Source organism: Paramisgurnus dabryanus, chromosome 6, assembly GCF_030506205.2.
Source record: "Paramisgurnus dabryanus chromosome 6, PD_genome_1.1, whole genome shotgun sequence".
Taxonomy (NCBI): domain Eukaryota; kingdom Metazoa; phylum Chordata; class Actinopteri; order Cypriniformes; family Cobitidae; genus Paramisgurnus; species Paramisgurnus dabryanus.
In genome coordinates this window covers 20,607,033-20,634,889 of record NC_133342.1, presented here as the reverse complement: position 1 = coordinate 20,634,889, position 27,857 = coordinate 20,607,033, and the positions used below count along the sequence as shown (strand labels likewise).

Below are 27,857 nucleotides of genomic sequence, written 5' to 3'. Positions count from 1 at the left end.
GGAGGGTCCCTAGTTATAGACAGACAGCTAATATTATCATCTTATTGTCTATACTGCAGATTATCTGGTTGCCAGGAATTTGTAATTGTGATTATTGTCTCTTTACAGTACCACGGTTTTACAGTCCAAGTAAAGAGAATGTATTAATGATTTCCCTGAAACTATATGGTTCAATAAAATTAATGGTCCACTTTTAAAACCCATAGAAATCTTTGGTTTACATATTAAATGATTGGCTTAATATACTAAGTAAACTACTGTATGTATTAAATACTTCCAAAACTAATACATATAAAAATGATAATTTTTAAAAAATTACATCATTGGAGTACTGGCCTGCACCTGGTCAAAGAAAACTGCAAGAGATTGTTGAGGCTGCGATAAACTGAAAGGCTGCCTGTGTTGCATAGATGGACTGAAGGAAGAGAACTGCAGCATACTAAGCATTAAATTGTGTTGGCAGGATTTGCTTTTTCTTTAAGGATAATGTCGTGTTTTAGTAAAGGATTTAGTAAAATACTATGTAGGACTAAATTGGGCAAACAAACATTCATAAGGCAGGATGCATAAATTTGGGTCTTTGTTTGCTACAAATACATTCAATCTTATCTGAAGTTTGCACAAGTAAACCTTGATAAAAATCATAATGAACAATTTTTATAAATATTTACTTGTAATGTAAGGTTCCACTTTGTCTTACAATCAACAAGTTTGTCTTTTAAGGAATAAAAACTCTGTACTGCAACAAAACCTTGATTATAAACAGTATTTTTTTATTATTTTAAAATAGCATAAAAGCATGAAAAAAAACCCCCTAGATTCCACATGTGATACAATTGTACAAATTCGAAATACGTTTTTACAACACAGTGATACACAGCTAATGCTTTCATACAGATGAAAATAAGCACTTTATAAAAAATATATCTCTACATTGTAACATAATGAATGTAGTGTTTGCCATTCAGGCTATGAGAACCTGAATCTAGCGATCTATTTGTATCTCAAGTCCAAAACAATGTTCAGGGAGACCTTTGAACTCAGTCATTTGTGTTATGGGTTCCCTGGGTGTGTTTACATTTAGTCAGGAGTGTTTAAAGAAGTCTGATGAGGAACAGAATCATCTATACCTATACAGAACTGTATGTTGACAGAGACAACGCCTTTTGCACTGCTGTTTGCAATACAAATTACCTTCAAAAAAGGCAAAATCAAAGAGAAACAACTATTTATATATTAAATACAAGATAATAACTTGTTGCTGCATTGTTAAAAAAAACAGATCTTGTTTCCATCTTCTCCATGATTTTAGAAATACTTTGCATTGGTCCTTGGAAATAACAGTGTCTTTATCTGCAGTCCAAAATGAACTGCTTAATTTTCCCACCACCAACAGGATGTACAGCTCTGCTCATGCAGTGGCTCTTTGTCCGAACATCAATTCAATAGGTCACGTAACAACTCATGTTACCTGTCAGAAAGGGGCTATGAATTTTTGTTTGAAATTAGAGGGACCGCACAGTGCACCCAAAAGGTATAAGAGAGGTATAAGAAGTCTTGATTTCTACTCTTGAGCTTCCTTTCCAGTCATTTTGTAGATCTCTGTAGGTCCATCCACGTGTGTGATGGTGGTGGTGAGCTGATTTTACTAACCACTGTTTCCACCCTGATCATTTACTGTAAATGGAAAAGAAAGATTATATCAGGAGTTAATCAACACTAACAGTTTATTATGACATTGTAGGAACAGCAAGACACAGAGACGAAAAGTTCAAGAATGTTAATGCAAAACAAACATGTTATTACAGATATGAAAATGGTGGATAAAAAATCTAGCATACCAAACAAGAAACCAAAAGATTTTCTGTGCGCCAAAACAAGGTGTAACGTATTAACATGGTTTTAAAGCGAACTCCAGACGCCTTATAATTTGTACTCGTGTTAAACTAACCACTTTTTGTAATATTTCTTGAAGTATGCAATATTTCCTCATTGAACTGTAAACCAGTATCCCAAGATCAGCTACAGCGCTTTAGTTGGCAAAACAAATAGAGTTCAACAAGAACAATCCTGTACTGCTTATAATGCCTCAGACTATGGCATTCAAGATGACACAAACCAATAAACAGCATGATAAAAATAATACATCTGTGATCAATAAGCAGTGTTATATAAATTATTTTTATGACGCCTGGAAAACATCACCGATTTGGAGACTCATCCAATCACGCAAGTTAATGGCCACATGGCGCATAGAGCCTTCAGACACTAAAACAGTTAAAAACCCAAAAAACAAAGTCCAAGTTACAAAAAGAAGCAATGTTTGAGGATCCAGCTCTGGAATGGTCTAATAAAACTGAATGCCATTTGGGCAAGAAAACAGTACAGAAAGTTTCAAACATGACGTCAAGACTGAGATAGATGGTTTTCATTACACCAGTTTTGGTAGGAAGCCTGGTCTACATTAGAAACACCCACAGTCGCCAAAGAGGCCTATTGCCCCACAGGAAAAACATAAGCCCCTCCCTTTCCTGGCATCAATAGATCACTGTCTGAAATGAGCTTGTCTTAACACAAACTGAACTTTAATGTGTTGCTAAGTGAATGTCTTTGCTGTACTATAGATCATTTTTATGTGCAGCGGACACAAATCAGCACTCCAGAGTCAGATGAAAAGCACTGTTTAAAAATGCATTACAGTGCAAGTATTAACAATAAAAAGTAATTTTAATTAAGATTTAATTTTGTATGCAGCATAATAAAAGAGTTTGTGAAAGTATTACACATGCATTTCACATTAAAGAGCCCATGCATCTGTTTTTAAAACTAAATGGTTATAGGGTGTGCCTCACTTCGCAGATTCTGGTTTGCCTGAAAACCAAATAATTTTCAAGCCATTATAGGCAGGCTTCATTTTTGTCTCACACAGCAAAAAATATGTAGAGCATGGGTTACACCATTAGAGATACATAATGGAAAAAGTACCAGATGTAAAAAACTATTATTACCATTTCTATTAAATGACTTAACTGCAACAACAACGAGGCTTATGCTATAATCATGACGGCTACAGTAACAAAAGCAATATGATCACTCTACAAACAAACAATTATTCAAGTGCACAAGAAATCAGTATAAAAGTATATATGTGTGTGAAGTTTCAGCAGAAGTCTTACCGCTTAACTGTTCATCCCCATAATGTTTGTGAGATGGTGCGTACAGAAACATGAGGGCAAACACATAGAGATTCCACATGCCATAAATGCCAGTAAAGAATGCACTGTTGACTTGAACCATGTACGCACCCCAGTGCCAGTGGCCCTCGTTCACCTATCACAAAACAAATTAGCTCATTGAGGTAACACCATCTTGAATAAATCACTGCTAGTTTGGCTCTTGAGACTTTCCTTTAGAGATAAAAAAGCATATAGTTGTTACAGGAAAAAAGGCTGATGAATAATACTGAATTTTATGTAGAAACAAGTGAACAGATGTATACCTGACTTATGATGAAGAAAATGACAGTCATGGCAGCACATGCCAGGGTGACCAACATCAGGAACTTGAAGCGAAAGATCAGGCCCTAAATTAAAGATGAGAAATGTTTATAACAATTCATTAAATATATATTTTTTAATGGATTTTTAAAGAGATTTTGAAGACATGGAAAACACAGGTATCACGTTAATGTAAACTAAAACAAAGCTATTAACTATAAGTCCCCCCTTGTGGTGAAAATTTGTTATTGTCGTTTTTATAACCCACAAGGCTTGATATTCTTATAAATATCAAGCAGTGGTGGCTCGTGACTGCTCATCTGAGGGGTGCTAATTCAAAATAAGTGTTCGGAGTGTCGTGTGTGTTGCTTGCGTTTTCAAAATATGTGTTTGTTGCGTCATGTGAATGCGCATCACGTGTTTTGTCAAAATGAGTGCCTGCTGCACACGCTTCAAAACAGTTTATTATAAAAGACACGCAAGATAGTCCCTTAACAGTAAACTCTGATGATGCATGAGATAATGCGAGTATCTGGCAAACGCGAGCGTCTCTTTAATCATAAACCCTTTGGATGCGTCATGATGGGCTAGATACATGTGACCAACTTCGCATCGAGCGCCCTCGAAAAAAAAGTCACCGGACGCCACTGATATCAAGATGTTATTGGTATCTAGATTTGTTTTTATAAAATAAAGGTTTACACCAGACCTCATAGTGCAGCCGACGAGCCTTCGTCATAGCAGGCAGGGATTAACTTTTTCCCACTAACATTTCTGAAAACTTGAAACACCATAAAGCACAAGAACAGAAAGTAGAGACATGCACAGATTCCCGCCACAATGATGAAGGCCATCTGCATCAACCTCAGTCAAGGTAGATAGTTCGGTAATTTCCATTGTGTTGAAAGTACAGTACAGCACAGTTATGTTGCCTAAAATCAGCTCATTTCTCTAGAGTAGCAAATAATTTAAATAACTATTTACTGTGCTTGAGAGCAACAAAAACCCAGTAGCCCATTATTTTTTAAGGATACAGCCCGCTTAGTCCCAACATCTGATGCCCAGATACTGTAGAAAGGGTTTTTCAGCTGTACACCTCTGTAAAAACATTTATTTTGTTAATCAGGAAAAACCCAACAGCATCAATGCCAATCACATTCCAAAGACAAAAGCCAATGACAAAACTGTGGGCATCTCAACATCAACTCACCTCTCACACATGTCAAAGATGAAGAGACAGAGGGAGCCAAACATAATGGGTACAACCTGTTTCCAGTACACAGAGATGCGGTTTCTCTCAGTCTTGTCCTTGAAGAAGAAAACAACAAAACAACAAGGTAGCATGAAGTTACATTTTGAGTAAGCCAAGTTGCTCAGTTTACCATAAGTTTGTTAAGGCAACTTTTTTTAATGGAAAGTTAAAAAAACTTTTTTTTAATTGAAAAAGCTGCAGTGTCATTTCATAGCCACTAGTGGCACCAAACAGTATTACAAAAACTGCCATCCCCATGAAAATGCTTATTTGGATCAATTTAATGCACAATATGTAATACAATTGGCACAGCTTGGTGATGTTGTGAAGAACCATGCTGCGTGGAATTATGGGAATTGTAGTCTTCATTTCCACTGCGAATGTAAATCAGGACTCACAATTCATGTTCATGGATGACATAATCCAAATACAGTTTTATACCCATTACATTGTAACATAAGCCAAGAGAGTGGCTTTACAGAAATAAAAGTGGAGCATGCTGGAGGCAACATCTACTACTATGCATGTTTTAATAAAACTCACTGTTTAGCCATTTGATATTTTTAACTGTTTGCGGCCCAGTGCATGTCATCAATCGAATTGCTCTCGTGGCAATTTGATGTCATCCACCGATTGGCTGTGGAAATTGTTGAAAACAGAGGATACGCGAAAATGACATCATTGACAGGCCAAAGTATTTTGATATTAGTTTTACATCAGAATGTTTAAGGATGGGTTGTGGACACCTCATCTTAGATGTACACAATGCAAAAACATCCACAGAACCAGTGCAGGGACATTTGTACAGTAAATATATAGATGTCAGAGTGACTTGTACCATGAGATGTTCTCCACAGAAGATGATCCAGAAGGAAAGCAGCATGGCGTAGAAGATGCCCTGACGGATGTCACCAAACAACAGCATCCAGGTCCAGTCAAAACCAACTGAAAACCATTCCACTGGAATATTGATGAAGGTCATAGATATTCCCAGAGCAAAAATAATCCTGAAAGAATCACAAAACATAAGTTATATATTTAAGTATATAAATATATGAGCTCTTGGTCCGTTTAATGACAAACTATTTGAGAACATAATAAACATTAATAAAGGTCAAACAGATTTAGCACTACCAGGCAATTTCGCATTAAAATCCAACTAATAATCATCCAAACACAGCCCATATGTCTAGGCTAAAGCAGTCTAAATCTAACAGACGTCTTATCAAAGCCAAAAAAATAAATAAAGCTGAAAACACCCTGTAATCATTGTTAACTTTGCTTTATGATGGAATATCATCCGAGTTACTTTGGTTAGAAGTGGGTTAATCATAGCTGAACTTTATACAATTAACCTATATGATGAAATGGTGGCCATTGCTTGCTGGGTGTTGTCTTTGTTCTCTAGTGTTGTATGAAATGCATGCCAGAACAAGCTAATTGGTGAGACTGAGCTGAGGAGGCAAATCTGACTTCAAAAGCCTGAATCACATTCCATCCTGCCAGATCGTCTCTGCATGTTAAACATGAGAGCAGATAGAGACCATATTGTGTTGGAATGCTTGGAATGCCATGCGAGTTCAACTCAAGCAAGCATACGAAGGACCATTTGTATCAGTGCTACCAGATTTCAACTAAGCCAAGTGCCAAACTGCCATTTTAAAGAACCTGAAGAATAAGAGAAAAATTAAAGCTGCAAGCAGCGATGAAAGGGCCCTCGCACCGATGGCCACTGCCAGCCGATGGCCTTAGAAAAGCAGTGAACAGTGGGGGATATGCATTTAAGTGAGTAAATATAGGAGGAATAGGGCAATGTTATTTTGCAGCAGGAGGCACAATAACTAAAACTGAATAGTGTACATAAATGCCTTCAGTCCTAGAGTCTTATTAAACATTAAATAGAGCACAGATTGAACACTGTATATTTAAGATAATGTAAAACATGCCTGTTCATTGTGCCAGTAGGTGACGCTATGACTGAACTGAATATTGCCATGTTGATGTGTTCAGTCCTGGACTCTTATCAATCATGTGAAGAGAGGCAGATTGGACATTGCATAATCAGTGTAAAACATATCACTTCCTTTTGCCAGCTGGTGGCGCTATGACCATAAGTGACTATTGACATGTAGATGTGTTCAGTCCTTGACACTTATCAATCATGTGAAGTTAGGGAAAGATCAGACATTGCATAATCATTGTAAACATGTCACTTCCTGTTGCCAGCTGATGGCGCTATGACCTTAACTGAATATTGCCATGTTGATGTGTTCAGTCCTGAACTCTTATCAATCATGTGAAGAGAGGCAGATTGGACATTGCATAATCAGTGTAAAACATGTCACTTCCTGTTGCCAGCTGGTGGCGCTATGACCATAAGTGACTATTGACATGTAGATGTGTTCAGTCCAGGACTCATATCACTCACGTGAATTTAGGAAAAGATTGGACATTACATAATCAGTGTAAACATGTCACTTCCTGTTGCCAGCTGGTGGCGCTATAACCATAAGTGATTATTGACATGTAGATGTGTTAAGTCCAGGACTCATATCACTCATGTGAAGTTTGGGACAAATTCCACATTGCATAATCATTGTAAACATGTCACTTCCTGTTGCCAGCTGGTGGCATTATGACCATAAGTGACTATTGACATGTAGATGTGTTCAGTCCAGGACTCATATCACTCACGTGAATTTAGGAAAAGATTGGACATTACATAATCAGTGTAAACATGTCACTTCCTGTTGCCAGCTGGTGGCGCTATAACCATAAGTGATTATTGACATGTAGATGTGTTCAGTCCAGGACTCATATCACTCATGTGAAGTTTGGGACAAATTCCACATTGCATAATCATTGTAAACATGTCACTTCATTTTTCCAGCTGGTGGCATTATGACCATAAGTGACTATTGACATGTAGATGTGTTCAGGTCAGGACTCTTATCAATCATGTGAAGTTTGGGAATGATTGGACATTGTAGGCCTGAGTTCCAGCAACCTGTTTCATAGTGAAACATCAAAATTTGGCGGGCCGGAACAGACATAAATTTTAACATAGAATCAAATCCATCGCAATATAGCATCACAAAGGCCTTAAGATGAGACTCACCAAATATGATGATGATCCGACGAAAACTGTAGGAGGAGCTAGTTAAAGTATGACTGCTGGAAATTAGAAAAACTGAGCCAAAATCTGAGAAATAATTAAAAATAGCTGACTTCCTGTTTGGTTTAGGGCACTGCTCCAAGATCCTTTTTTATAGGGCTTGTAATAATAAATGAGCACACTGAAATTTGTACATGTACATTAAACACAGTCCAAGGGCTGCTTCGTTGAATATTTGAAAGTGGTGCTGAAACATTCCCCTTCAGGTTGCCAGCTGTTGGCGCTATGACTATAAATGAAAATGGGTATGTAGATGTGTTCAGGTCAGGACTCTTAGCAATGATGTGAATTTTGGGACAGATTGAACATTGTATGCCTGAGTTCCAGCAACTTCCTGTTTCATGGGAAAACATCAAATTTTATGAAGTATGAAGATGATCCGACGAAAACTGTAGGAAGAGTTAGATAAAGTTTGACACCTGGAAATGACAAAAACTGCGCCCAAATCACAAAAATAACTCTGAATAGCTGACTTCCTGTTTGGTTTACAGCTTCGCTCCAAGAGACAGAAGCGTACTGAATTTCGTAATTGTATGTCAAACACAGTCAGAGGGCTGCTCCGTTGAAAATTTGTAGGTGGCGCTATAGAGCTATTTTCCCACGCCTAATTCCAAAGCCTACACCACATGTAAATTTTCACCACTCTTGACATCTGTGCAAAATTTCATGAGTTTTCGAGCATGTTTAGGCCCTCCAAAGTCCAGCTGAATTCGGAGAAAAATAATAATAAAAACTCCTTGAAGAACAATAGGGTCCTCACACCCCGGTGTGCTCGGGCCCTAAATATGATCTCTCAAATGCACCAGAAGTTAGCGTGCTAGCATCCACAACTAAAAAAGCTATTCCCTGGAGACCTGTGAAGCTCTTATGTTGGCAGGGTTATGGTCTCTGTCAGCTCCACTGGCACTAAACTTTATTCAGGCATCATTCCAAAAAAGGACAGCCAACAGGGAGCCTGAATTCTTTCTGAGATATAAAAAGCGGTCTTATTTCCATCAATGTAGAAGTCAGCTCAGCAAAGCTTTTAAAACATGAAAAAAAAATCATCCAGTGAATGACTTGAGAGCTTCTGGGACCACTAGTGCCCAAACAGAATGTGGGACATATGGATGCGTTTCATTTGTAAAGAGGAAAGGGGATACAAGATCAAGGACCACCACTCACATTTTCTCCTAAACATCTTAGACAATTCGTTTTATCTTACATGACATTGTTTGGTACATGATACATTATTTGAATGTCTTACAAACTGTATAAAATTAACGCCATAATCATGTTACTCATGTGTGTATGTGACTATAACTTACAATTGAGGAGCTCAGATGCAAAGCCACTAAATGCCACCTCCATCAAAAATGAGATAAACAAATGCTTTTGGCACATATTTTATGTTTATCAAATACTATAAATCCACTTAATCCCACCCTCAGGCCATTTAGAAATACAGCATTGTTGGCAGAATCCATTAAGAGTCTGATAAAAAAAATGAAGATTTACAAGACAACATATCAGATGCACTTAGATGGTTTTCCATCTGAGCTTTTCAATTCCTCTTTTCAGCAAAACAATAAAACCAGACAAACATTCCACTCCTTTTTTTTTAACTTCGGGCTTAGCAGCTCGGTTTTAGTTTGTCCAAGAAAGATACAGAGGAGCAAAGCCTTACTTTTCCAGCAGGACTGGTGGTCTGGTCATTTGGGTGATTCTCTTCCAGTACCAGATCATGATAATGAGGATGCTGGGAGTGAGAAATGTCTTCATAGCGAACCACACCTTCGTGAAGCCACCGTTCTGATGAATGCCCTGGAAAGAAGCATGAAAATGAAGTCAAGACAAACACATTAAGTAGGGATGCCCCAAATGTTTGGCAACCAAAGCTATTAGGCCGAAAGTAGCAATAAAAGCCTTTTCAGGGTTTGGACGAATAAGTGGAAAGACCAAATACATTTTGACAAACAATAATGGTTCTAATGACATGATCAAAAAGCAACCAAACATGTTGGCAGTGTGAAAGCATTTTAAAGTGCCTGAGAAAGAGTTTTTTGCTATTTTCGGCTGAATAGTTTTGTTGGCTGAACATTCAGTGCATTAAGGGCACAATAGCTAAACATCAAACTAAACATCAACGAGAATCAAAAGATGACGCGGTCCAGATGTCTTCAGTTCACTTGGTGTTTGTAAAACCACCACCTTGTCCAGAAACGTGTGCTGATCATAACATTTACATGACATATACATTCATGCATTTGACTTTTATTCAAAGCGACTTACAATGCATTTAATCTATACATTTTGTATAATATCACTATTGCATAACATCAGGACGATCCAGGACAGGGCCAAAATCTTTTAACACAAACTGAAATCCAATTTAACACAGTACAGTTAAAGGACTCACCACAAGTCGGATGTCTTTGATTTCTCCAATCCCGATGTTGACATTTTTGCGTTCGTTTACGGGGAGTCTGATGTTGATAAGATAGTATTTATGGGCAACGCTGCCAACCTCCATGAAAGGCAAAAGGTCACAATCAAAGTAGCGCCCATCATTCTCTGGAGTCTGAGAATTAAAACCGTTTGGGGTAAATCCAGGTGCTACCAATTTGTACTACTTCACCTGCATGTACATTTTTTGAAAAACTAGGCCACATATTATTAGTGTTTACCTTGGTTCCAGTGAAAATGCAGTCCAGTTTGCGATGTTCGATGGAATGGGCCATCTCAGTCCATTTACTCACTTGATCATCCCTATAGGCCAATCGAACGTCCATCGTAACCAAACCTTCACCTGCACCCAAACACACACATATACTTGCTTCAGATTGGTTTATTTGAAAAATACAAAACAATTTAACCAGAACACTTGCTCAATTATATTGCATGCACATCAAAATAATCACATTTATATACAGACTACGGCAAGAACAAAAACAAACAGCAATAGTGCAGTAAGGGACAGATTGCACAAAAACGTCAATTCTCTACATTACATTAAATTTTTTTCAAAAGCGACTTCCAGTGCATTAAAATGTATACATTTTATCAGTATGTGTGTTCACTGGCAACTCATGATGACTTCTGCGCTGGTAAAGCAAATGCACAACCATAAGATTTTCCATGTTTCACTGAAGGAACAAAAACATGGAGTGGCGGTGAGTAAATGACTTTAGGACCTTTAAGACAATCGTGTTGGGTAACAAAATGAGTGCCTGATGACTGAATTACAACGGTGGACTTCTATAGAAAAGGTCAAACAGACGTGTGAAATGATAGCTCATACCAGCCTCATGAATAACTCTTTTGTCATCATAGTGTGGCTAAAAGTAGCACAAGGTAAGCTAGGGGTGGGCGGAATGACCAAAAATCTATTCCACGGAATGAGTCATTTTATTTCACGGAACGGAATATTTGACGGTATACATGTTTTTCAGTTTATATTGTTTTTTGATAATAACAATGTACAGAAATACACCACTCACTATAGCTTTTAACTAAATGCTCACCACAGTTTTAAAATACGAGCAATTTAAAGTTAATAATGTTAAAGTGAAAATGCCCAGAAGATAACAACAGATAAGTCTTGATTAGACAGAATCTTGTTTTTAATTGAGTTATTAATTTCATAGACTATTGAAGCTATAGTATGCCTTCATTGTATTTTGTATTTATGCATACATTACATTAAACATATGCAATATGTAAAATGAACAGGTATAAATATATGCAAAAACCTACAGACAGGATAAATACCTACAGTATAGCCTATATGAGAGACGAAGCTTTATAAATGTCACAGGTGCTATGATGTGATGATCATAAAGTTTGTTTTAAGATCTTGACGCCCTTTACTTTCTATTATACCTTAACATTTGCATCTCTTGTCTTTCCGATCAAATATGTTTGTATAAGCAAATGGCGCGTCAAACTACGTCGCTCCAGCAGCGCACATCACTGATATAAACGCGAGTTTTGTCTTAGCTTGCTTAAAGTTCAGAAAACTTTACAACTATTAGCATTATGTGCAGGGGCGCCGTAAAGGGGGGAAAAGTTAGGACGATTCTAAGGGCCCATGAACTTTTGAGGGCCCCAGCCAAGGACTGTGCCGCACACGCAACCCCCTTAAGCTGAGCCCTCTTAGCTCCGCCCCGTCTTTACTCTGCATTTTAGCGCCGTCTTCAATCCACGGTCTCACAGTGCGCGTGAACTTCAGAAGAGAACAAGGTGTGTGTATTTACTGCTATTTCCTATGATATCTGCATATGTGCACTTCCTTACTTTAAATGCAGTTTACACAATGTGACGCTGGATCAATACAATGCAGTTTTCTTTCCACTGTAAAGTCTTCGCTCTGTTCACCCCAGTTTAAAAAAACACAAGGGGATTTACGTTCCCTGTTTTGTGTTATGATTCTAATGCGAAGTCAGCCCTTATAAGCTGTTTAATTAACGTAGCCCGTATAAGCTAATTAACATAAACTAGAAATGTGATCGGCTACACACTGTTTTGTTTTGTAACGCAATATGCAAAGAAAGGATTTTTATGCAGTCTTAAATCGAGTTGGTTGTGATAAAACTGAAATGCAACTAAGGCTAAACTAGTCAAATTATGTATATTAAAGCTTCTCAACTTGCAACAGGGTTAAGAAATCAATGGAAATCTATGTCGTAATCTGCTATAGTTGTCATTCATTTCATTTTAGAGCCCCGTTGATTAAAAAACAGTCTCATTTAATAACAGTATAGCTGTTTTCTTAAATAATAACTCAACCCTAAACCAACTTTTTTTAGTTAATGATCTGTAAGAATGGGGTTTTATTAGTGCATTGTGCAATAGTGTTCATTGATTTTAGTAAGTTTTTTGACATTTGGATATAAAGTGTTTCAATACTGGTGTAAAAACGTCTGAGTGCTGCCATCTTCAGGTTGAACGGTGGCTACTGCAGTTGAATTTTCTTATTGAATGTTGGGTCCAAAAAATGCCTCGTAATGTAAGCAGGTTCAAGCTCACCCCGCCGCTTTGGTCAAGCATTGTTGACCCAGTCTTATTTCAGGCAGAATGTACATAGAAAAGATGCATTGTTGTTGTTCGCCATTTTTAAATGTTACAATGTCTCGTGTGTAACAGCTCAAGTATACAGTATGTCACTGAGACTGTCTCTGAAAATCAGACTAAAGCCTCAAATCTTATTGTGAGATAAAAAGCATCACAGTTTAATTTCAAGCATTAATTTCACTATGATTTCAATCGCTGATATGACATTACTCAGTCAACATTAAAGATATCAAGTTTATATTTTCACAAATGTTCTTTACATTATATAGGATGATTTTATGTGGAAAACAGTAAATTACAAAGAAATACTTCAGCTGGGTTTTCACAGGCATGGTCACATTTATCTTTAATCTTTAAGAATGTTGCATTTTTTCTGAATATTTGATTTAATGTACTGTATTTTTCAATTAAATTTGCATTGCACAATAAATTATCTTAGCTGCAGACATTTTAGGTATCTATAAATACTGATAACTGTGGTCAAAACAATATCAAAATAAATAGTTCTGTATTATTAAATTACAGACAAAGATTTTGAATAGCTACAGTAGGTTAGATTGTATGTTTGGTACGAAATGGGTATGGGGGGGCCTGACCCCCTATTTTTTCATAGGGCCCAAAATTGCTAGCGGCGCCCCTGATTATGTGTGAGAAGAACTCTTTATTTCGCGTCGCAGCTCCTTGCGCTTGCCTAGAGAGACCTCTGCACGCGAGAGGAGAGAGAGAGAGAGAGCACGAGAGCGAGCAAGACAAGAGTCTCGCTGCGTGACCCGCGGTTGATTCACTGGCACTTATTATAAAAATAACACAAATAACTCATTCATTTTTTATAAGTGAACTATTTTACATGTTTCTCCGTCACACTCAGTCTAACATGCTGGAGGGCAGAGTTAGCCACGCCCACTTATTTGCATTCCGCGGAATAGACGGAATAGAAAAATCTGTTAACGTCTGACATTTTATTCTGCGGTAACGGAATATACCGTCATACCGCCCAGCCCTAAGGTAAGCCATGAGTCATTTAGTGCGGCCATTCCCAAACTGTGGTCCGTGTAAAGGCAAAATAAGAATATGTATATTTTAATATACAAACTCGTTCATATTTTGGGCGAACGTGAACTGAACGTACTGTATTACTGCCTAATGAACGTTACTGTGAACTCATTCATTCTGGTGCCGGTGAATGGCACGCTCTCTCAGTTTAACGTCGTTCAACAGGGTGCCAGATTTGTATATTCTTCCAGGCGAAGACTCGACTAAAACACACTGTAAACAGGGCTGAATGTGTAGCGGAAAAAACACCCAATCTGGCAACACCGCCACCAGTCAGTGTTCACCAGTCACGCTGAATGCGTCATCAAAACAACACAGACGCTGCTGAAATTCCTGCCGCGCCACTCAAATAGTTTAACATTATTAATAACATCATATTTGTCCTAAATCGTAAACATAGATTACGTAAACGATTAACATAGGCTGCTAACGCATATTCCGGATCTTGAAATAGACTTTGTCTAAGCTCACGCTATTTAACGTGCACGTGTGGTGTGCAATACCCGCGAGTTGTCATACACGCAATGCCTCGCAGCGCTTCCCGCCCGGGGTGCGACCCCCACCCGACTAGCCTTTCAAGGTATGTGCAAGCAAATACAAAAATTAAAAGACAGTCAATGCTAATGTAAACCCTGGTTGGATAAGGATTTAAAGTTGGATATGAAGATGAAATCTGACGCATTTAGCTTCAGTGTTAAAACTGATCAAATAATTGCTGTCTGTGGTGGTTGTATATGGCTATAATGGCAATCATTTAACAAAAATAATATGGGGAAAAATAACTATAAATTAGTTCATTTTTGGAACTGTGAACTAGTTCAACATTTTCAAATATGAACTATGAACTGAACTAGTTCATTTTAAAATTTGTGAACTAAACTAGTTCATGTAGCAAGTGAACTTTCCCAACACTGAGAATATGTATATAAATAATACTGATATAAGGTTAAGTAACGTGTTGTACTGATGTGATGACCAGTTATAGTTTTAGTGCTAGTAAGACTATTTAGATGTGCACATTAATTCAGGACTTTGTGTAGACATATTTTATAATAAGTATTATGAGGTGGTCCGCGAAAATTCTTGATTACAAATAGTGTAACACCCCCTTCAATTCCCTCATAACCTCACACACAAAGCAGCCAAAGCACTCTGTAGACTCCAGCAGGTAGTTTTGTTTAACTCATGGAAAAAGATAAATCTTGCGAGAGATTGCCGCATTGTTAAACACTCATGTATCTATGGAGTTTCGGGAAAGCAGTGATAGCTGAAAAAGGGGCCCATGTTTCTGTGCCGTTTTAACCAAAGAGACATTGAAAGCGACAACCAATTGAATATGAAGCATTGGAGCTTTCCTTATGGACCTCAACATAAGAAAAATTTATGTCTCACTTAGGTATTAGTCTCGTGGAGAGATTTACACCGGAAGAAATTCTTATATAAATATTTTTACATATTTTTTTTACATAATGTAAAGAACATTCTGTGAAAATATAACCTTGATATCTTTAATATTGATTGAGTAAGGTCATGTAAAAGAAATTTAAGTGAAATCAATTACTGAAATCAAACTTTGATGTCTCCTGATCTCGCAGACAGTGCCACATATGTAAAGCTTTACACCATAAAAGTAAAAACTTAGGGCGGTCAAAAGATTAATCGCAATATTGGATTCAAAATAAAAGTTTGATTTTGCATAATATGTGTGTGTGCACTGTATGTAATTATTTTGTATATATAAATACTCACATATGCATTTATGTATTTTAGAAACACACACACACACACACACACACACACACACACACACACACACACACACACACACACACACACACACACACACACATATATATACAACCCCAAATCAGAAAAAGTTGGGACACTGTAGAAATTGTGAATAAAAAAGGAATGGATTAATTTACTAATCTCATAAACTTATATTTTATTTACAATAGAATATTAATAACATATCAAATGTTGAAAGTGAGATATTTTGAAATGTCATGCCAAATATTGGCTCATTTTGGATTTCATGAGAGCTACACATTCCAAAAAAAGTTGGGACAGGTAGCAATAAGAGGCCAGAAAATTTAAATGTACACATAAGGAAAAGCTTAAGGACTAATTTGCAACTTATAAGGTCAATTGGCAACATGATTGGGTATAAAAAAGCCTGTCAGAGTGGCAGTGTCTGTCAGAAGTCAAGATGGGCAGAGAATCACCAATTCCCCCAATGCTGCGGTGAAAAATAGTTTTCTGAGTTTCTCAGAGAAAAATTGCAAAGAGTTTGAAGTTATCATCATCTACAGTGCATAATATCATCCAAAGATTCAGAGAATCTGGAACAATCTCTGTGCGTAAGGGTCAAGGCTGGAAAAGCATTCTTGATGCCCATGATCTTCGGGCCCTTAGACGGCACAGCATCACATACAGGAATGCTACTGTAATGGAAATCATAACATGGGCTCTGGAATACTTCCTGAAAACATTGTCGTAAACACAATCCACCGTGTCATTAGCCGTTGCCAGCTAAAACTCTATAGGTCAAAAAAGAAGCCATATCTAAACATGATCCAGAAGCACAGGCATTTTCTCTGGGCCAAGGCTCATTTAAAATGGACTTTGGCAAAGTGGAAAACTGATCTGTGGTCAGACGAATCAAAATTTGAAGTTCTTTTTGGAAAACTGGGATGCCATTTCATCTGGACTAAAGAGGACAATGACAATCCAAGTTGTTATTAGCACTCATTTCAGAAACCTGCATCTCTGATGGTTTGTGGTTGCATGAGTGCGTGTGCCATGGGCAGCTTACACATCTGGAAAGGCATCATCAATGCTGAAAGGTTTATCCAAGTTTTAGATACATATGATCCCATTCAGACGTCTTCTCTTTCAGGGAAGACCTTGCATTTTCCAACATGACAATGCCAGACCACATACTGCATCAATTACAACGTCAAGACTGCGTAGAAGAAGGATCTGAGTACTGAAATGGCCAGCCTGCAGTCCAGATCTGTCACCCACAGAAAACATTTGGCGCATCATAAAGAGGAAGATGCGACATAGAAGACTGAAGACAGTAAAGCAACTAGAAGCCTGTTTTAGACAAGAATGGGACAACATTCCCATTCCTAAACATTGGTCCTCCTCCAGCTGTTCCTTATGTGTACATTTAAATTGTATGGCCTCTTATTGTTACCTGTCCCAACTGTTTTTGGAATGTGTAGCTCTGATGAAATCCAAAATAAGCCAATATTTGGCATGACATTTCAAAATGTCTCACTTTCTTCATTTGATATGTTATCTATATTCTATTGTGAATAAAATATAAGTTTATGAGATTTGTAAATTATTCCATTCCTTTTTTTACTCACAATTTCTGTGGTGTCCCAACTTTTTCTGATTTGGGGTTGTATATATATATATATATATATATATATATATATATATATATATATATATATATATATATATAATAATTACACGCAACGCACAAACAAACTTTCATTTTGTATGCGATTAATCATGATTAATCCTTTGACCGCCCTAAAAAATGCATATCTAAAATCTGCTCCAGATAATCTATGTAATTGTTTACATAGCATTAAATTAGGCTTATTCATAGGTGTTGTTACAGTTTTTTACAGACTAGGACACATTTCTCAATACTTAGGTCACTTTGGCAAAATTCTTCACACAGTGAGCACAACAGAAGTCTGTGTGGGCTAAACTGAGGATCAATTATCATTGCTTTGACACAAAATGCATGCAATAACTACATCTCTCAAATTTCATGAATTATTTTCTCACTCAGACACAACAACTGCCAATTTGCACATGCTTACATACTGTTTTCAAAACTGTTAAACTTATGTTCAAAACAATAACACAATACAAAACTGAATAAGACAGCAATTTGCTACATTTCTACAATAATTTTTATGAGATTTATTTTAAATCTTAAAATTAAATGATATAAAAACAATTGGCTAAATGGAGTAGACAGAGTAGATTAACATTACTATTGTATCTGTATAAGTGGATGGTGTGTATACGAATTGTTGTATTTTGGAATTACCCAGTGCCAAAAAATTTAAATAAACTACATAAAATATTTAAGAATTCTGCATCATGTCTGATTCATTCCAGTAACATATATTGCGGTGAATTACAAAACAGAGATGTGTCCTTGTTTTACACAAGAAAACATTGTATAATGCTACATGTTGTTAGTGTTTTTTTAGGTCATTGTTTTTTGTGTGACAAAGTGTGTTTAACCCCATTCACACAGACCTTTGGTCCCGTAAAATACCCGTAAAATTGTCAGACAAGCGTCTGTGTGAACAAAAACTCGTCCCGTTAATCTTCTGGGATCGTTGCCGGAAAGAGGACCTAGTCAGATACACGGATAACCCTCTGTGTGAACAAGAAGCCGAACGAATGCCGCAATGGGCGTGTTGTAGTGAGGACGCGCGCGTCATCATCACAACACAAGTTATGGTTCAGCTCCTTACAACGAGAGATTACATGCATATAAACATTCACCGCGAGAAATGTTGCAAACTAGATTGAAGCAGTTATCAGGAAATGATAAATGAGACGCATAAACAATGACGCACGTGCCGCAGTGAGGACACGCGTGACATGGCAACATGAAGTTGGTTCAACTCTTGAAAATGAGGGATTTAAATGCATATAAACAATCACAATGAGAAATATCTGAAAACTGTTTTAAAGAAGAGATCAGGGAGATCATCAAATATCCATTCAGAAGCTGAGATCATTCACCAGCATTAGAACTGTGCGTTCACGCGCTCCTTTATAGTCTTATCATAAACAAAAATGCACGCGAGTGGTTTCTGGAGAGAGAAATAATAAATAATATGCAAACTTCAGACGCTGCGTAAAAGAGGGGGCGGGACTTTCAACAGATCACGTGTCTTTCCAGGACCATCAGATGCCGGGTAATCATGTCAGTGTAAATGAATAAAAAAAATCAACAGTCCCAGAAAATTCCAGGATGCCTTACCCGTGTATTTTACGGAATGTCTGTGTGAAAAGGTCTTTTGTCGGCTGTCAACCTTTGCTAGTGTTCTGGAAGAATGAGTTGATTTGAAACCTGAATAAAGTGTTTTGGTAGTTGTAGTGCATTTTGAATGTGCACTGAACTGCTTTGCCAAGCTGAAAGTTGGTTAGGAGAACTGTGTAAAGAGTTTTGCAAAAGTGACCCAAGTATTGAGAAATGTGTCCTAGCATCTGTAAAAAACTGTAATAAACCAGAAAGGATGCTTTGATTAAAATGTGTTTATAAAGTTTATTTGCATTTGAAGTTGCAGTAAAAATCCTCTCTCTATGCAACATTACCTGACTTTGAACAAAACGACTTTCAAATGCTGAACAGTAGGCCTATAAAGAGGAAATAAACTTGCGATGGGTAAATGTTGAGTGTTAAATAAATCCCAGCTGACCTTATTATAAGAGAGTAAGAATTTGCTCGGGAAACAGACTGTGCAGAGATAAACAGCTGGCAGAAGATCACAGGCTTGTGGCAAACATCTAACATCTGACTGAGGAGGCTCATTTAGGTAAACATATTCCAAAACCTGCCACAATACTTTAAACAGTACAAAAAGTGTCTTCGAGTACAAAAATATGTCCGTGGTAAAGACTATTAAAGTGCATTTAAAGTGTGTCTCTTTTTCTATAGTTTCTGCACAAACACGTGCTTTGGGGTGGGGAAGATTACGGCAGAACCACGGCAGCGTCTACACTAGCATTTAATGCGTTAAGAACTCCTCCCACATTTCTCAAGACATGAATAGCCAGCAATGGCCCTCCTGTTGATGGAAGGAGCCGGCGTTCCGATCACTTTCCCATACTGCTCTAGCTCGACAATGGCTCTTCATTAGCGGCCAGTGTTATCCGCTTAATCCCTCTTTGAAAGAGCAAACTTGGAGTCGTTCCAGAGCACCACCCTCCCACAGCCAGATGATATTGAATTGCAACAATACTATGCAGGTCCATACGAAAGCCTTCAAGTTGAAACACATGCAGTTACTTAGTATGATGGAATACAAATAGATGAACCAAATTTTTTAGTGCTGAAACCTACAAGCACTCCACAAAAAAAAAAAAAGATTCCTTAAAGTACAATGTTAATTTTACCCGAGTACCAAATTTGCAACTTAATACAAACTTACACGTTTTCAACCAAAATCTAAAAACTTTTTATGCGCTTCCGGCTATAGCAATGACATTTTGAGTCCTGAAAATGCACATTTTAAAAACTTTTGGTTTTAAACTTCACATTTTTTTATAAGAAACGTTATCATTTCTACGTTAAATACAAAACCGCAAATCTGTAAAACAAACTGATGTCACGCGAATGTGTGTTCAGTCTATAGGAATAACGATTAATCACGATTAATCTATAGCAGAATAAAAGTTTTTGTTGACATCATATATGTGTGTGAACTGTGTTTAATAATTATGTATATATAAATATGCAAACATGCAAAAACTTTTATTCTGCTATAGATTAATCGCAATTAATCGTTATGCATCCCTATGTTATACAAAAGGACATTTGCCTAGCCTACTAGCCTGGCATGCGCTATAGTTTTTTTATTGTTTGTTTGTGTTTGTGATCCATGTGAACGTGAATCATTTTTTCATGAGTATGTACAACTTTTCAAAAACGTAAAGGAATAACATCAATTTTTAACTACATTGCTGTCATGTAAACGTGGCCACTCAAACCAAATGGCAGGTTTCACTTCTCATTATTATCCTCCAATTGTCTGAGTCAAAGCCTTGAGAAGTTCCCCCCTACCTGCATGTTGACTAAATCCGTATTAAGGTGCCACAGGGCTTCAGTCACAACAAAGAGAAAACAGACCATCCATCATCGTTAAGGGTTCGTTATAGTCGTAGGTCCTACGGCGTAGCAGCGACGGCGTAAGTTCCGCGTCGGTTTTCATTTATACTTTTGCGCCGTCGTCCGCGTCGACGTGCAAACACACGCGTGACCTCTGGTGGGCAGTATCCACGCCTGTAACCACAGTAGCAGCGCGACCATCAGAGAAGAAGCAGCTTGACAAGTTAACACACAAACGAAGAAGAAACAGCAACTTGTTGTGTATAATTTGAGAAGACCAGCAATGATGGAAGTAAATAAACAGCGACTTTTGATGCAGTTTGAGTTAAATCACTCCTCAAGTTGTCTCATCTTTGTTTTCACCGTCACAAACGGAAATACCTATGATGCAGTTTTTTTACCTGACGGGAGGGGTTCTGGTGGACCAATAACAGCGCTTGCGGTCCGCGTAGATCTGACGTGCAGTTAAAATTTTTGCGAGTTGCGCATCAGGCTACGCAGAGCTACGTACAGGCTATGGATAGTACGGACGCCCTTAAGTCCTCTCACAGCATGTGAGAAAACCAACCTACATTTGGGTGAATAGAATGGGAAATTCCACTGGGTGTTCATGCATCCCCTTCAGTGCTCTCAGGAGGATAATAGCAATGTTACATCACTTATGCTTATAATATATACTACACAAGTCACACTATAATCAAAAACACTCACCAATTTGGTTTTGCGTGTAGAAAGCAATGTCAAACTGGAGGATCACCAGCATAAACTGGAACCAGGGACTCATCTCTCGGTTGTGTAAGGGAATGTGGACTGCAAACACAATATCATTCGCTTCGATTCTCTTGGCCGTGGCCTCCTCAAAGTCTTTGATCTTAACGCACTGGTCAGGGCCCCAAGGCATGAACCAGCTGGGGCCCTTGGTCTTCACATTGTCCACGCACTTTGTAGTAAGGTAGTGGATGGCTGAGGTGGGACTCGGAGCTGCAGAGACAAATTTCAGAAATAATTTCAAGCAGGATACAACAAACAGAACACAATCTATCTGAAATGATTAACCAAAAATTTTTATTAGATTTTTAGATTAACCAAAAGTCCACCTGATCAGTTCATTAAACTAAAATTAGCCAACTTGAGTTTGCAAGAGATACACACAGTTGATACTATAAGACAATATGAATTTTATTGTACGAATGTACATATTAGGATAAAAAAAACTTTAATACCAATTGAAACACTAAAAATAAGTTGTTACATAAAATATAAACGGAGGACTTAAAAAGTTAAATTATATCAGCAAGGGAAAAACTTCTCTCTTAAAGGTGCCTAAAGAGAAGAAAAAAATTTAAAATAACCATGTATTTCTTTTTGTGTAACAGAAAGGCTCTTTAAAAAGCTATACTGTATGGGTGATTCTCACGAAAACTTGGTTGTAAAAATGTCAAGCATGAAAATGTAAAAATTGCTTACATTTACTTTTTTTTCCACCAGACATTAGAAACAAAGTCTGAAGTAAATGGGAACATTAATTTAAAAACTTTTACTTATCATTTAACACTTTTTGTAACATAATTTCAAAAATAAGTCCTAAAAAATCTCATTACCGCAACAGTCAGAAAACATCAAAACTGTTAGAAAAGCTAATATATTTTCACATTTTTAAAAATTGATTATTAATAGTCATGCACAGTAAATTGAAATTCTGAAATAATATTTATTTTAAATTTAACGGTTTTTTTATTTTGTTCTATTTAGCTCATATACCGCAACACCTTCCACAATTTACAACTATTTTTTTTATATATTTCGAAGAAACCTGACACATTTTCAAAATGACATGACAAACCTGAAAGAACATAATTTGGAGATTCTGCACATGCATTTAAAATCAAAGTATTATGCTTCTATTAATTAAATTAACATTTAATAAGCATCTGTTGCGGTAATGATACATAGGTTTCGGAAATGAGGTTAATTATTTCGGTAATGAGAATACGTATACTAGCCTGAGATTGTGTTAAAAACAAATTTTAAAGTAGAAAGTCTGATAATATTTACAGCATCATGTGTTCAAGTTCAAAACTGTTTTATTGTGTAGTCTTTGAAAAAAATATTAAAGAAAAAACATGAGAACAGGAAGGCTTATATTAATATTCCTTTGTGTCATATTTAAGTCCCCATTTATGCATTTAACATACTGAAATAAGATGGTCTTGATGACATATTCTGCCTACAAATGCGAGCTCTGAAGGCTGCAGCCATTGGATTGAGAAATGGCCAGCTAATGTCAGCTAGATATCACAAAACATTTGTGTAAATAAGATGAAAAATATTTCCTTGCTGGATATGATTTGGTCTTCTGACCTTTTACCATTCTGTATCTGTTTCGATGAGAGAGAGAGAGAGAGAGAGAGAGAGAGAGAGAGAGAGAGAGAGAGAGAGAGAGAGAGAGAGAGAGAGAGAGAGAGAGAGAGAGAGAGAGAGAGAGAGAGAGAGAGAGAGAGAGAGAGAGAGAGAGAGAGAGAGAGAGAGGCTGTATCCGAAAGTTTAGACAGCTGACTTGTTCCCTCGCTGCCTTATGAGACAATGACTTTGGCTGCATAATGGCAGATCCGAGAATGCTTTAGGACAGACTTCATAGGCAGCAAAATTGAATTCAGGTTGAAATGTAAGCAGCCCTCTCTGTGTTCCGGGATGTCGCAAATCTGCTTGTGGTGCGGAGGTCTGATCGACCCACCCAATTCACACGAGCTCTGTGTGCTCCACCCAAAGGCGGCAATTGTTGGCTCAGGGTGTCCCTTATTGTGAGGATCTCCCGATGAAGGTGCTCAGGACCCGGCTCAACATCGCCCTTGGAGGTTTCTTACTGCAGTGTCCCACTGCCGGCAAAGAGCCGCTGGTGGTAGTCCTCCCCTCGCTCAACCGGTTCAGTTTGTCGCCGAGAGCCTGTGTCCTGAACCGGGAGCCGCCAGGTCTGTTTCCTTTGGGTTTCCGGCGGAGGAAGATGAGATGTCTCTGACAGCGTTGGATGGAGACTGGGACCAGGCTCCACGTGGTGCATCAGACACACAGCCATCCTTCTAAAAGGAACTGGTGCGCATTCTCTTTAAAGCCGTGCAGGACTTGGAGATTGAGTGGAGCACCCCACAAGAACCCCAGAGAAGCAAGCTTGACTTTTGTTTTCTTCACTCAGGCCGCCCCGCTGATGCTCGGAGGAAAGTCACCAAAGTGTGGGCTACCCCTCCCCCCATTTTTTTCTTAGTTAGGCTACCTGTGTATTCCCCCCATCAAGGACGCTGTGGCTGCTCACCTCTGCCCCTTGTCCACTTCCTTGGATGGTGTGGCGCAGCTTTGAGGGTAGTGAAGCCTCATGACAGCACACCTGTCCGAAAAAGCATACCCGCGCCGAGAGAGGCTCTGTCTGCATTGCACACTATGGCGGTCCTACAGATCTTTTAGGCGCAGGTGCTTAAGGCTCTGGATGAGGGCAGCACGGATCTAAATACCTTCAGGGATCTGAGAATGGTTACGGATTTCACGCTAAGGGCCACGAAGACCACTCATGGTGGCCATGCACAGTCACGCCTGTTTCTCCATCCGGCCTGTTTGGTGACACGGTGGGCACAATCACGGAGCATTTCTCGGAAGCGGTGAAGAGCTCTAAGGCTATGAGGCACTTCATACCTCACCACCCTGTGTCTCATGGACCAGAACCGGTGGTGCATCACAAGAGTCCCTGGCACAAATCCTCCAGTATATGATGCAAGAAACTGGGTCCTGGGGGACTGCCGTCCGGAACGAAGCCGCTCAAAAACAGAGCATTTTTCTCCTCAGTTGGTTTTGTGTTGCTCGCCCCAGGGCCCGTCCTCACATAAGCGTCTACAACACGCCCCCCCCCCCACTCTCGAACACGACCCACATCTTGCGAAGACAGCAGAGGCGGAAAGGGTTAACGCACAGTCCTAATGAATTGCGCAGCAACCCGCTTTCTGTCACAGCGCCGGGCGCTTTTTGGCCATCCTCTCTGGTGTCTGTGACTCACGCACTGCGCAGAAAGGAGGTAGTCTCCCTTTGTCCCTTGCCCCCAGGCAGCAATCTGACGCTGCAGACAGTGCGCGTTGTGCGGTCGCAGGTAGCTGAGATGCTGGCACGCACGGGATCCAACTTTATGGATCTTGTTATCCAACTGATGTTGCAGCGCCTAGATGTGTGGCGTGCCATCGCTAGGTTGTTTTTGATACCTGAAAGTGGAAAGAAAGCATAACATTAAATTAGCATGTCTCACAACATGGGAGAAAAAAATTAATGTACACATCATCATATAGTATAGATTTGTTGCGTTGTGTTGTGTGTTTGTCATGTACATTTCCTAACACTGTAGTGTGTTTTTTGCTAATTACACCTGCTAGTAACATCTCCAAACCTAACCTCTCTCTCTCCTTCCTTCTGTACTCCTCTAGCCATTCTGGGTTGCTGTTAAGTTTCTCCCTGAACTTTGTCAACATGGCCTTTGCTAAAGCTTTTTTCTCACTTGCTGACTGTCTACAATGAAGCATCATAAAGCAAACTATCAACAGTTATTACATTTTAAATGTATATTAAATTCATAAGAGATATTTAAATGTAATAAACAATATGCTTAAATTCTCATTTCCGAAACAGAAGTTCTCTTTACCGCAACTGCTATTAAATGGTTGCGGTATATGAGAATGGTGTTGCGGAGGATGAGGTACCCCAGTATGTTTTGCTAAAAATAGAGAAGCCACGTAGGCTTTGCTCATTTTTTATTCAGTGCATATAGTTAGACTTTAATAAAGAACATTTTCATAAAAAATTGTAAATCAAACAATTTTCGAAATGTAGAAAACTACCTGTTTCGGTTATGATAATCAAAATGTTGTGTAAGCATTCTGACAAGAGAATATTTCAAATTTAACTGGCAAGATATAAAGAGATGATCTTACCTGGTAGCCATCTTGAAGTAACTGGTCCATGTGCTTGGTCACTCAAAATCAAACTTTATAAAAATTCTGTATGTGTGCTTAACAGTGTTGGGTGTAACTAGTTACAAAGTAACTAGTTACTGTAATAATATTACTTTTTTCAGTAACTAGTAGTGTAAGGCATTACCCGTCTGAAAATGGTAATATTATTACAGTTTTCCTGAGCTAGTTACTTGAGTTACATTCGCCAGTAGCACCTTCATCACACAAGGCACAAAACACAGAGAACAAAAGGGAAGGGGAGGTGGGCGTGAATGGAACAATGATTGGTCAAAGTTTGGCACGAGGTATCATTTACCATCACTGATTGGTCGACACCCGGCAGCCAGCAGCACAGAGCGGCAGCGGCACACTCAAAGACAGATCAGGAAAATGAAACGGTCAACAACGGCAAGCTCTTTTTCAGAGGAAGGTTCCCAGCAACAGAAAGCTAGTTTCGACGGGTGGAGATTCAGTCATATTTTATTATGTTCAACGGAAGGAAAATAACTTGACGGTGAAGTGCACACTCTTTAATGTTTCTCCGAACGCTGTGCCCCACGTCCGGTAGTGGGTAAGGAAGCCAGCATTTTCTTGGCCGTGGCTTGCCCAAATAAACATTCTTGTCCAGAAAAAAAATGTAACTAGTAATATAACTAGTAATATAACTAGTTACTTTCTTCAGGGAGTAATAAAGTAAAGTAAGGCATTACTATTTTTGAGAGTAATATGTAATACGTAATATATTACTTTTTTGAGTAACTAGCCCCAACACTGGTGCTTAAACTGTTCTCAAAAAGTGTTGCGGAGGATGAGAACATCAGGCACGGACACATCAATTTCCTAATTTTTCTTCATTATTATTATACATGAATATTCAGTAAATTATTTTTCTGTCATCTAAAGTAGTCTAGCAAAACATCCATTTATTTTTTTTCTAAATATTTTTGTTTTAATATGTTTAAATTACAACATAACGGATGTTCAAACACAGCCGGACGCATTGCGGTAATGAGAATTTCAGCAGAAAATGAGATAAAATTGACAAATTATAAATTCTTATGTTGAAATCACACATTGTGCAAGGTAGAACACAGTATTGTGTTAATTTTGAGGCTTTTTAATATTACTATATTACACATTTTATAGCTAAAATCATTAGTGCCGTGGTTTTTCAATGGTTTCGTGAGAATCACCCGTATACAGCCCGACAAACAACCTTTATTTTTTACAAACCTGGCGCGAATAAAATCGCAGCACTAGAATGTGACTGTCGGTATTTACTTGGTGTAAACGATACCGAGCCTCAAAACTCTACATGGTCAAATTCAGGCTTAAGTGGGTTTAGGAAAGCCTAGATTGTTCTCCGCCTCGTTTCCTCGAGGCATGATCTTGGACCCGGGACAAACCAGATGGGCCAAGACCCAAAAGTAGAGAGTAAAAACCCACATGATCGACTCCCAAACTTACACATACAAGCGAAACGTGAAAGCACAAAGCCTGCAGTCGACGCGGGTGAAAATAAGCGCCCATCTTTGACACTACTCACTACTGTAACAAAGCAATTCCTCAACTTTTCACTCCAACACGGCTTCTCTTTGGGTCTTGTTAAGTAAGATTCTTATTGTTAGAAACTACTCCTCCTAGTTTAGTCCAATAACATGCACTAAGCAATATTTAAGACATTACTTATGTGTGTACCTAGGCAGATTTGTAAAACTACTCACCAATCAATCCTCCGACCATAAAAAAGAACGCCTGGAATAAAAGCAAAATGACTACCACGATCACCAACTTTTTGGTGCTCATGTTCTCTATAATAGCGCCTGCCATTTTCAAAGCAAAGTCTCTTTTGGTGGTGAGATAAGATAAAGTGGAAAGAAGAGAAAATCACGGCATCCAGGTGAACCAGTGCGCTGTCCGAGATTGAGAGCGCGAGACGGGCTGCGTCTCAAACACTAGTGAGCAG

The 27,857-nt window shown here is 38.3% G+C and overlaps 1 protein-coding gene across 2 annotated transcripts; it reads right to left on the bottom strand.

The window, feature by feature from the left end:
• Positions 1-752: 752 nt before the first annotated feature.
• Positions 753-27,857, bottom strand: LOC135766656 (protein wntless homolog). 2 transcript variants are annotated; one of them, XM_065275994.2, is made up of 12 exons: positions 27,616-27,856; positions 21,621-21,890; positions 10,591-10,712; positions 10,323-10,484; positions 9,591-9,727; positions 5,588-5,756; positions 4,708-4,805; positions 4,532-4,595; positions 4,268-4,351; positions 3,500-3,583; positions 3,177-3,330; positions 753-1,677 (listed from the first exon to the last, which is right to left on the bottom strand). In XM_065275994.2, the coding sequence occupies exons 1-12, from the start codon at positions 27,719-27,721 to the stop codon at positions 1,649-1,651; spliced, it is 1,479 nt and encodes a 492-aa protein (XP_065132066.1). In that variant the 5' UTR covers positions 27,722-27,856; the 3' UTR covers positions 753-1,648. The 2 variants fall into 2 exon arrangements, 1 of the variants encoding a protein (XP_065132066.1); XR_010541790.2 differs by lacking the exon at positions 753-1,677 and having other exon boundaries at positions 3,285-3,330; positions 4,207-4,351; positions 27,616-27,857.

Coding starts and splice junctions, on each gene's coding strand:
- LOC135766656 (XM_065275994.2), bottom strand. CDS start 27,721: ATGGCAGGCGCTATTATAGAGAACATGAGCACCAAAAAGTTGGTGATC. Junction 10,713..21,620: donor CTACACGCAAAACCAAATTG/GTGAGTGTTTTT, acceptor GTTTGGGTGCAG/GTGAAGGTTTGGTTACGATG. Junction 1,678..3,176: donor TGGGGATGAACAGTTAAGCG/GTAAGACTTCTG, acceptor TTCCATTTACAG/TAAATGATCAGGGTGGAAAC.